This window comes from Peromyscus californicus, unplaced genomic scaffold (genome assembly GCF_007827085.1).
Source record: "Peromyscus californicus insignis strain IS unplaced genomic scaffold, ASM782708v3 Scaffold_15__1_contigs__length_86483966, whole genome shotgun sequence".
In the NCBI taxonomy this organism is placed as follows: Eukaryota; Metazoa; Chordata; class Mammalia; order Rodentia; family Cricetidae; genus Peromyscus; species Peromyscus californicus.
In genome coordinates this window covers 66,537,685-66,549,223 of record NW_026294447.1, presented here as the reverse complement: position 1 = coordinate 66,549,223, position 11,539 = coordinate 66,537,685, and the positions used below count along the sequence as shown (strand labels likewise).

General features: G+C 44.1%; 1 protein-coding gene across 3 annotated transcripts in view; it reads left to right on the top strand.

Moving 5' to 3' along the window:
• The first annotated feature begins 10,857 nt into the window (after positions 1-10,857).
• Dnah11 (dynein axonemal heavy chain 11) overlaps positions 10,858-11,539 on the top strand; it is a 318,597-nt gene continuing 317,915 nt past the window's right edge. For all 3 annotated transcript variants that reach the window (XR_008218451.1, XM_052739195.1, XM_052739194.1), the window contains exon 1: positions 10,858-11,265. Coding sequence is in view for 2 of the 3 variants with exons in the window: in XM_052739195.1 (XP_052595155.1) it covers positions 10,972-11,265 (294 nt within the window). In the remaining variant the exon portion in view is untranslated. The remainder of the gene's footprint in view (positions 11,266-11,539) is intronic.

The following is an 11,539-nucleotide window of genomic DNA, read 5'->3' as shown; positions in this document are numbered from 1 at the left end:
ATAAAAATATATCCAAGTATATGATTGCAGGTGAAAAACAAATAAAAACCAGGATGGAAATCAAGTATCAGTGGTTTTTTTTATTTTCATTTTTCTCTGAATTTTAATTAAATGTGGGCTGTAAAGCATGAAGTTAGGATGTCTTGGTGAATGAGTCTCAACAGAGCAACTTCCTAATACTTCTAAATATACTTGTTATGTATGTCTAGAGAAAAGAATGTTTGCGCATATATACACATATGGGAAGCAGATATCCATGATTTCTACCAGGTAATATAACACTGAGATAATACCAACAGTTCAGTGTTTTTAAAGCTATCTTATCAGATAAAAGTTATGGGATGTTAAAAGGCTAACCGTCTGTTCTAGTTTGCTTCCTATGGCTGTGATAAACACCATGACCAAAAGCAGCCTGAGGAGGACAGGCTTTATTACAGTCCATTATAAAGAGAAGTCAGGGCAGGAACTCAAGGCAGGAACTGAAGCAGAGGACACGGAGGAACAATGCCTTCTGGTTTATTGTCCAGACTCACATTCAGCCACCTCTTCCATCTCTCTCAGGACCACCTGCCCAAAGTGGCACCACCCATGGTGAACTGCCCCAGCCTCCATCAATCATTAATCAAGAAAATACCCCACAGACTTGCCGGTAGGCTACCCGTGGCGTCAGCTCCTCAGTTAATGTTCCCTCTTCCCAGCTTGTGTCACAAAAAACTAATCAGCACTGTGTTCCTCAAGGACTTTGTCATCTATCATTGGGGAAGAATAGTGCAGTTTGGTTGTGTGGGCGATAGTTACACCATGTTAAGTGGATTATGATCTTGTTAGTGTCATTATTGTCTTCATCTGGAAATTAATCACGACAAAGAGATGTGGTTGAAGTCAAGTTGACAAGTATGGCTTGTAATGATCAATCTTTATTGTCAACTCAATTGGATCTAGAACCACATTTAAAAAAAAATGTACCTCCACATGGATCTGTGAGGGCATTTCCAGAAAGAGCTAACTGAAGCGGGGAGGACTCCTCCCCGAGGGTGGCTTTCTGGAGGATTTAAGTGGTCTGAGGAAAGAGTAGTGCTGTTTGTCTGCCTTTGTTTATTGCCAGTGTAAGAAATCATCATTGTCCATTTTCAATATGAGGTGTGTTCAGAAATCATTAATGGCTCACAGGTAAGCAGGGGAAGACCTGTCTCCCTAGACCCTTGTCTTCCCTAGCTAGCAGTTAGCACTTGCTTGCCCAGGCACTTTTTAGTTTATTTTAGGGTGGAAAAGTTACAGACAGTATCAGACAAGAGACGGGGCTCTTGAGCCTCAGAGGATGGGGAAATTGGAGTACCATCCTACATGGAAGTGGGGAGAAGGCAGGAATTGTTCTTGCCCAGGGACTGTGAACATTACCTTGTAGAACCAGCTCAGCATACCAGCTGTTCTGCCCTTTCTCTAGGCTGATTCTGGACTTCGAGAGGTTGTGAATGAACTGCTCACCTTCACTACTCCGAGTCTCCAGTATCCTCTTTATGAAGTGAGGATCATTGCTTCTCACACTGGTGAGTGTATTTGTCTTAATGCTGCTGCTGCTGCTGCTGCTGCTGCTGCTGTCCTTTGCAGACACAAGAACCTAACTTCTGTGGTTTTCCAACATGCACTGAAGACAAGCACCTCTCCAGGAGTCCTCCAGGCTTTTAGTGCCAGATCCAGACTGCTGAGTCTTCAGCCTCATGGACTGGGAAGCTACCAGGTTCTTAACCTTTCTAGTGCACAGCCGTTGGATACCCAGCCTGGATTTTGTAAGTCAATCTAATAAATCCTCTTGTAAATATATACTCATTCAACCAGTTCTGTTTCTCTGGAGAACCTTAACTATTGCACAAGAAAGCTTGCATTATTATTTATTCTTTCCTTCCAGCCCTTTAATGATGTGCCCCATTCTCTTCTGGCATAGAGAAGTCTGTCACAACTCTTTTTCCACTTTTTGACCTTCGCCTCTGGTTGTTCCGAGGTGTTCTCTGTGTCTTTTATTTTCAGCAATTTAGTGGGACAAGCCTACATGGGGTTTTGTCACTTGGTCATGTTTTGTTTGGTGTCTTCCTTCCCTGCTTGGTGTCCTCAGCGATTTTTTTTTTAATCTGTGGTTTGATGTTTGTTAATTTCAGAAGAATACCTCAGCTGTTATTTTAAAAACATTTCTTCTCATTAATTCTCTCTTCTCTGTCCAGGATTCCAATTCTGACTCTGAGTCTGACATCGTTCTGCAGCTTGAGGCTTGAAGGCCTTTCTCTTCATCTTTTTCTCCTCCTGCTTCATTTCGGGGAGTTTCTGTTGAGCTGTTATCAAGTGCACTAACTCTGTTGAAACTTATGATCTTGTCATAGATACTCTTTATACAGTGTGTGTGTGTGTGTGTGTGTGTGTGTGTGTGTGTGTGTGTGTGTTCTGTTTTAACGTTTCCGTGAAGCTTTTAAAAATAGTCCTATCGCTTAGATCAAATTACTTTCTGATCTTTTCCATCAGAAACTTTAACAATTACTCATAATTATTCAAGTTTCCCTGCTGAGTGTCCTGACACCTCTGTCATACCAGATTCTGGTTCTGTTGGTTATTTTGTTGCATATTTCCTTCTGGTCTCCAGCAGTGTTTCTGTTTGCCTGTTTGTGTGGTGTGTGTGTGTGTATCCTGTATGTGTGTATATGTGTATATGTGTGGTGTGTATGTGTTTGTGCATTGTGTGTGTGTGTATGTGTGTGGTGTATGTGTGTGGTGGTGTATGTGTGTGTGTGTATGTGTGGTGTATATGTGTAGTGTGTATGTATATATGTGGTGTGTATGTGTTTGTGCATGCTGTGTGTGTGTGTGTGTGTGTGTGTGTGTGTGTGTGTGTGTGTGTTGTAGTGGGTAGCTGTTCCAGGTGTGACCTGGAAGTACTACCCCCCAGTGAAGCTTCGGGTAACTGTCATGCCTACCTATGACTGGCCCCTGAGGCGGGGCCGAGATGGGAGCCCTTAAGACCCAGGATCCGGATGTGCCAGCTCTCTTGGTTCCTGGATCCTGGACACTGGATGTAGACCAAGCAGAGTTCTCCAGAGAACCCAGCTGGACTGCACCTCACCTCTCCCAGATCCTGTAACCTATCCCTTTACTTGTTGTAAGTTACTGCAAAATAAACCTCCCTTTTAACTATGTGGAGTTGCCTTAATAAATCCCCCATTAGTGTGTGTGTGTGTGTGTGTGTGTGTGTGTGTGTGTGTGTGTGTGTTTATGCATGGTATGTGAGTGCATGGTGTGTGTGTATATATGTGTGTGTGCATGGTGTGTGTGTGGTGGGGGGTGTGGGTATGTGTGTGCACACACTCTCACATAGTACTCACAGAGACCAGAAGAGGGTTTTCGGTCCTCTGGATCTGGAGTTACAGGCAGTGCTGAGCCAACCTGATGTAGGTGCTGGGAACAGAACTCCAGTCCTCTGACAGAGCAGTAAGAACCCTTACCTGCTGAGCTATGTCTCTAGGCCCCTCCTAAGTTCTTAGAGAGATTTCCCTCACTTTCCTGACATCCTCACCACTGCCTCCTCAACAGCATTCCGACCATTTGTACAAACAAGCCTTGTTAGGGTATCAACAACTTCCTGAAAGTGTTTGCAGCTTCCTCCCACTCTCGTATTTTAAGTAATTATCATGTCAACACTCCACTTATTTCTAATTTTAAACCCTTTGCAGAAAGTAAAGCTAAGCAATAATCTTTAAAAGATAAAGTACAATATGAATTTATATTGAAACTTTAATTTCAAAACGAGGTATAAAACCTCATCTATCTTATGTCTGATTATCTTTCTTTTCTGTGTGTGTATGTAGTGTATGAATGTACGCATGTATACATGGATTTTTTTTTTTTTTGTGTGTGTGTGTGTGTGTGTGTGTTTATAGTGGTGGTGTTTGATTTTTTTTGAGTCAGACTTTCATGTAGCCTAAACTGGCCTCAAACTTGTTATATAAATGAGGCTTACCTTTAACCCCGATCCTATTGTCTCCACCTCTTTAGTGCTGAGATCACACTGGTGTAACACCACCCCTGACATAGTTTTAGATTAGATTTTTTTATTTCTATAGTGACTGCTCCCATATACTTTCCCACCAACAGTGTATAAGGGGATGTTTGTATATCTGTATCCTTTCCCATCCCAGCACCATCCTACAAACATTAAAAAACATTTATTTTTATTTATGTGTGTGTGCCTACTTGTTTGTATGTGTACAATGTGCATGCAGGTTCCACAGAGGCCACAACCCCTGGAGCTAGAGTTTCAAGTAACTGTGAGCCACCGGATGCCGGTTCTGGGAACCAAACTCAGGTCCACTGCAATCTCTCCACCAATGTTTTCTTTTTTCTTTCTTTTCCTTTTTTAGGGGAGGGAACGACAGTTTTTCAAGACAGGATTTATCTGTGTAGCCATGGCTGTTCTGGAACTAGCTCTGTAGACCAGGCTGGCCTCAAACTCACAGAGATTCTCCTGCCTCTGCCTTCTGAGTGCTGGGATTAAAGGCGTGCACCGTCACCACCTGGCTAACCTTTGTTTTCTTGATGCTGGCTCTGCTGACTGAAGTGAGGTAGAATCTCCATGTAGTTATGATTCCCAAGTCATTGCCTTTGTGCAGTAATTCCCACCCCCATCCCTCACCCCAGCCAGGCAGTATTGAAGTATTCCCACCAATTGTTGGTGGCTAGTGATAGGCCATAATACTGCCCCAAAAGGGCTTTCCTGCTCAGGTGAACTAACATCCAAAGACTGCATCGCTGAAGGCCACGAACACGGAAGGTGTGGTTCTCTTGTCTTGGTTGAAAGAGTTAAGAGTTCCTTGTGGAACATTTAAAGGCAGCCACATTAGAAAGAAAGTAGACCTGTGAACTGAAACTTAAAGCCCAGAAGGATGTGTTTCAAGTTCAGGAAGAGAGCAGTGGCCAACCCAGACTAGAATGAAGCAAAGACCTACCCAGCAAAGCTATGTATCATAATTGAAGGAGAAACAAAAACTTCCCGTAGACAAACAAGCTAAAGGAATTTATGGCCAGCTCTACAGAACATACTTGTACTAGAAGGGATTACCTGGATTGAAGAGCAAGGCAAATCCACCCACAAGGCCAGGAATAAAAAGAATAAACCACGTTAGAACGATTCTCAAGCAAGAGAGGAAGAGGGAAGAACCAAACACCACAAAATCAACAAAATGACGGGAATCAATTCACACCTTTCAATAGTTACTCTGAATATCAATGGTCTTAATTCCTCAAAGTAACACAGATTAGTAGGTTGGACCAAACAATAGGAACCATCCAGTATCATAAAACAATACTACAAGATCTAAAGTCATATATCAAACCAAGCACAACAATAGTATGTGACTTCAATACACCACTCACCAAGTGACAAGTACATACCAACCAAAAAACAAACAAAACCCCCCAAAAGACAAAACAAAACAACAAAAACATCCTCAAAATCCAGAGAGAAATATCTATATTAAATGAACATTAAGGTCTATCAAATGAACTTAACAGACATCTACAGAACATTCCATCCAGATACTACAGAATTACATTCTTCTAAGCAGCATATAGAACTTTTTCTAAAGTAGATAATATGTTAGGACACAAAGCAAGTCTAAGAAATATGAAAAAATTGAAGTAATCTATCTATTCATAGCATAGAAGTCTGTAAGTCAACAAGGAAAGCCCAGGACATGCACACACTCTTGGAGATTATTCAACACATTTTCGACCAGTGAGTAGATCCTAACCTTGAATTTTTAGATTTGTGTGCTTAATAGATACTCTAGATAATGAAAACTTAATTTAGAATATAAATAAAAATATTTAAAAAATAGACACTCTAAATAAAGAAGGGCCAGTGAGGCAGGGAGGGTCAGAGACCTTAAGGGAAAGTAGTAGAATCCTGGTGATAGGAAAGTAGGGGTGGGTGGAACTGGTGGATGGAATGTTGGTTGTTCACTGAAACTACCTGACAAGACATTATTGCTGAAGATCCCAAGAACTTTTGTTGTAGGACATGAGTAAATCAAGCTGATGTTGAGTGGATGATTCCCCCTGGTGACTAGTTTTTCATGGTGCTGGAAGGTGTTATGAAGGCCACTGGGGGAGAAAAGTTATTGATGGTCTTACCCACCTATGAATTCTGTGAGCCACATTACTAATCTGCCAGGTGAGATGTGCCCACCGGTGTAACTGTGGCGTGACTGTTATGAAGATAACCCACTGCTTTCTGATTGGGTCCAAGGGCTGTTCCACAGCAGTGATTTTAAGCCTGATATTGTAAACCTGGTCAGAAGCCCATGAAGGGGAGTCTACTACTGTTGTTTTGCTAAGTGGACAGTTATTAAATTACTTTCTAAATATTTATTCATACCCATAGTTAGACAGCCTAGATCAGAGAAGCTTCTGTTTGCAGTGGACAACAGTAGACATTTGTAACTGGTTAGAGTGCTAAGAACGGATGACTGTTTGTTGTGGAATAATCTTTTTGTACACTGTGAAGATGTGTTGCTCTGATTGGTTTAATAAAAAGCTGAACATCCAATAGCTAAGCTAGATTTCCAGGCACAGAGGATGCTGGGAAGAAGAAGGGTGCAGATGCCAGGAGACGTGGAGGAAACAGTATGGGCAGTACAGAGTAAAGGTGACTGAGCCATACACGAGAATGTAGATGAAAAGATATGGGTTAATTTAAGTTATAAGAGCTTTTAGAAACAAGCCTAAGCAATCAGCCCATCCTTTGTAATTGGTAATAAGTCTCCATGTCGTTACTGGGGAGCCAATGGTCCCAACGAACAAGTTCCACTACAGCTGTTGAGAGCTCAGCCCTAAACAAGACATCAATGTCAACCCCCAACCTCCAACCTCAGGCTCAGGAAACGCTGTGTAGAATGGAGCTGAAAGAATGTTATGTTAGGAGAGGTAGGAAGGGAAGGAGTGCTACAAAATGCTGTCTGCTGGACATGGCATGGCTGTTGTACCATACATTCAGAGCAGTAGTGGTGACCTACACAAGACTTGCATAAGTCTAGGCCCATCAACAGTCCATCATGGATAAGAGAGGGGCTTATGTGCTCCATCCCTCCCTGAGGACCGAGAGATGGCTAATGGTTGTTGGAGCGGGGGAGTCGTGTCATGGTTTTTAGTGGACTGTCTCTGCTAAGTTGTCCTTACTGGAGTAAATAACCTTCCAGCACGCCCATGCAAACAACACTAATTAAAAAAAAAAAAGACATGGAAGTTGGAGGGGAACTTACTGAGAGAAGAGGCTGACAGCAGTGGGAAAGCCCATCAGGCTAGCTGAGAATGTTCTCCCCATGACAACCGCAGAGGCACTAGAGGACAAGCGTCACCATATAACGCCTTCTGGAGCCTGTGTTACATCTGCTCACATCCTGAGTTGGAGAGATGGCTCAGCCGTTAAAGGCTAGGCTCTCAACCAAAAATATAACATCTGCTCACATCCCATAATTGAAGCAAGCCCCATGGCCGAAAAGCTTTCAATGAATATTAAAGTGAGTGCTTCTCACGGGAAGGCCAGTGAGGAAGTGCTTGCTGATAAGTTAATTAGTTTTCCTGTTTCCGGTGAGGGAACTGAGGGACCCAGAAGGTACGCGGTTGCTCAGGTCACACACCTGGCACCTGATACAAATGGAAGGCAAACCCAGTCAGAACAGCCTCAATCCAGCCAGATTAAGTCTTCCTTAAACCAGTGTTGTGAGGACAAGAGCTTAGTGTGCTGACATGCTGCTGTACTCAGCACCCAGAGCAGGGACAGTCACCCAGTGGGTGTTTGATAAAATTTTTTTGAAAAACCAGGTGAAATTAGCATGGCACTTGGTTGGTACTTTTAAATCATACTTGATACAATATTGAGAAAAAGCATGCCTTTCTATGTGATGAATTTATTACTCAGATATAAATTATCTATGGGAATGCATTTCTTAATATCTACTACCAATTAAAGACACAAACTCTGTGATATTGTATTTTTAATTGTAAATGTGGTGATATATTGTGTACCCTAATAAAATTTGCCTAAAGATTCAGAGAACATAACAAGCCACTAGATTAAACATAGAGCCAGGCAGTGGTGACACACACCTTTAATCCTAGCACTAAGGAGGCAGAGATCCATCTGGATCTCTGTGAGTTCAAAGCCACCCTGGATTACATGAGTTGGAGTCAATCTAGGAGAGAAACAGAGTCGGGCAGTGGTGGCACACACTTTTAATCCCAACACTTGAGATCTCATGCCTCTGCTACCAGTATCTGGGATGCACACATGCCTTTAATCCCAGCACTAGGAAGGAAGTAATATGGCTGAGTGGAGAAAGATATGTATATAATTCGTGAGGAGACAGGAACTAAAACCCTTTCAGTTAGAGGCTTTTCGGCTGAGAGCCTTTTCAGCTGGTCTTTTTTGGCTGAGGAGCCCTTTTTGGCTAGACCCCTTTAGGCTGAGGACTCAGATGCTTTCAAACAGAGGATTCGTGGAGTTAGCGAGGTGAGTCGTGGCAGTGGCTTGTTCCTTTGTCTCTCTGATCTTTCAGCATTTACCCTAATATCTGGCTCCATTTTTTAAAATTAAAAGACCATTTAGCAATTTGAGCAACATCAGATATTTGTTAATTACAGATGTAAATGCTTTCTGGAAAAAAAAACTATTCTACTGTTAAAAACAAACAAACAAAAAACCCAATGACAAGTTAAAATTGGTTCTTCGTGAACACAGCACCAAGCCTGGAAGACTCCCTCCAATGCAAGCAACTTCACTGTCCGATCGCCTCACTGCTGAGCTGATTTCTTTGCTACATATTCACTCGATATTTTGTTAGATTTTAAGTACTTGAAAATCTTACTTTAATATTAGTAATTTTTGTTCAAAAAATTTCCTGCCTCAATTGAGAGTAGTTTATTAACTTACAATTTAATTTTTTTGTTTGTTTGTTTTTGTTTTATGTGGGAGCCAAAAAAAAGTTTCCTAGTGAGATCTGAGCTTGCTTTTCACAGCAGGACCACATTAGGGGATGGCTTGACCACGTGTGTGGTTACCAGGTGTTTGGGATGGTCTGCACTTGGCTGTGGTGGGGAGAGATCTTTTCCTCCACGCCTTGGCATTCCTTTAAAAGCCCTTTAGTAGTGACAGAAGGGGCTGGTAGGTTTTGACCCAGGCCCTCTTGAGGATAGAGTATGTTTCTGTCTGTCTGTCTGTCTGTCTGTCTCTCTCTCTCTCCCTCTCCATCTATATTTCTATCTAAATATTTCCCACTTCTCCCTCCTCAAAAGTAGCCTGGGAGAAAAAGTGGGAGCAGGTCTCCCTCAGTTTTAATAAATTTATTAAGTGATTGTGTGTGTATGATGTGTATGGCAGGCACATGACACAGGTCAGAGAACAACTTTGGGGAGCTGATCTTACCTCTCACCTTGTCGAAGCAGGTGGCTCTTATTTCAGCTGCTGGTCGGTGTACTGCAGGCTGGTTAGCCTGTGAGATTCCAGGTGGTTCTCCTGTGTCAGCCTCCCATCTCAAGTGCTGTATTTCAGCTAAACACCACCAAATTGAACTTCTATGTGAGTTCTAGGGATACAGTTTGGGTAGCTAGTGCCCTGACTCAGTAAGCCATCTCCTCAATTTAATTGAACTGTTATTTAAAGAAGTCTGGTCTCTCTGGAACCTACCAGAGTATGCAAACCTGGGATGTAAGGCCGAGAGAATATAAACTCACTGTTAGTCTCCTACACCAAGCAGCTGGACACTTGCAAAAGACACCACAGACCACAAGGCAGGCTTGATGGTGCTTGTGATATCCTTATGATGTCATGTTGAACATATTTAAAGAATTTGATAGTATAACCAGAAAAGCTTATAGATGGCTATGAGAGGCAATATCCCCAAGAGAAAACAAAAAGAATGTTCCAGTCTTCCTATAAACATACATGCATTATCAAGGACAAAACTCCTTTGGCAGCTCCTGTGGAAGGGATTGGGGAGTGGGCTGAAATGTTTATTTTTAAAATGAATAATAAAAAGGAATGCGTGAAAACTGTTTAATTCAAAGATCCCCTCCCCTTCACCATTCTTACTACTTTACTAATGAGAAAATCCGGGAAAAACAAGATTTCTGGGCGGTGGGGATGGAAGCCAGGCCTCAGGCTTGCTCTGCCAGCGTTCCGTCTCTGAGCCTCCCCTCACCACTGCGCTAAGTGTTAGAGATCTTAGGGGCATTTGGCCTTTAAAAAGAGTGTTTTGCAGTCTCTTTCAGAGTCTGAAGATGGGAATCAGGACTTGGGATGTCTAGATCTTGAACTTTGACAACTAGGGCAGTTAAATGGAGAGGTGGGGGGGGGGTTGTTTTTGTTTTTGTTTTACAGGGACAAAGTACACAAGAGGATTCAAAGCTGGCAGCGAACCCTAGTTCCAGCATTTCTTGCTAACTACTTCGGGGCATACCTCGCTCATTGTTAAACATTGAGCTTTTTAGCCCCCTCCTCCCACCCCCACCCTCCCATCCCCGCCCCGCCGCCACTTTCTAGGGGTTAGATGAACTAACCGGGGTAGTGAATTTAGCAGGAACATCTGCTCAAGACAGTACTACTGAATCGAGAGCAGCTAACCCTGGGATCCCTCAAGATGCCCAGGAGGCAAAGGCAGAGAAATCCCGGATTACTTGGCTTAATTTCCTTGCTTCTGCTGGGGATGTGCCGGGTGGCCCGAGACTCTCGCTCCGCCCTCTCTCCTGGGCTGGGGCGGGGCCGCTATCTCCCGGGCAACCGGACGCGATGCAGTCCTGGCCACTACTTCTCCAGCGAGTCTAACACCGCGTGCGCGCGCTGCAGCGGGCGCCCCTCGGGGGTCTCGGAGGACAGTGGGCGTCCCCGTGGTGGTCGACTCTGAGAATCCTCGCCGGGACCCCCCTCGCAGGTACGAGATGGCAGCCCAGGAGGAAGGGACTGCGCTGCGTCTCAGCCCCTCGGAGCTGGAGGACGAGGAAGACGAGGAGGCGGCGGCCGCACGGAGAGCGCAGCGCTTCGCCCTCGACCCTCGGGTGCGCTTCCTGGGCGGCCGCCTGCGACAGGCGCTGGCGTTCCGGGAGGAGACGTGGACCCAGTACCTGGAGAGCGAGGACCACCGGCAAGTCCTCGGGGACTTTCTGGAGAGCACAGGGCCTGCCAGCCTGGTGTTCAGTGTCGCAGACGCCGGGCGGCTCTCGGCTTCCCCCGAGGTAAGGAGGGGGACGCCCGCTGCGCTGCGAGGCTTAATCGTAACTTCTAGTCTGCCTCCGGGACTCCGCAGAAGTCCAGGTCCCCGTGTGCACCAGCTCTGATCTAAGAGGCTGTAGGTTAGTTTTCTGGAAGGGAGGCCTGCCTGTAGAGGTAGTAGTATAAAATGATGTATTAAAAAAAAATGGGAGGAAAGGGAGAGGGAGAGGGAGAAAAAAAAAAAAAAGAAAGAAAACAAACCCAGCTACAGTCTGTGATGCCTGGATGTATGGTGCT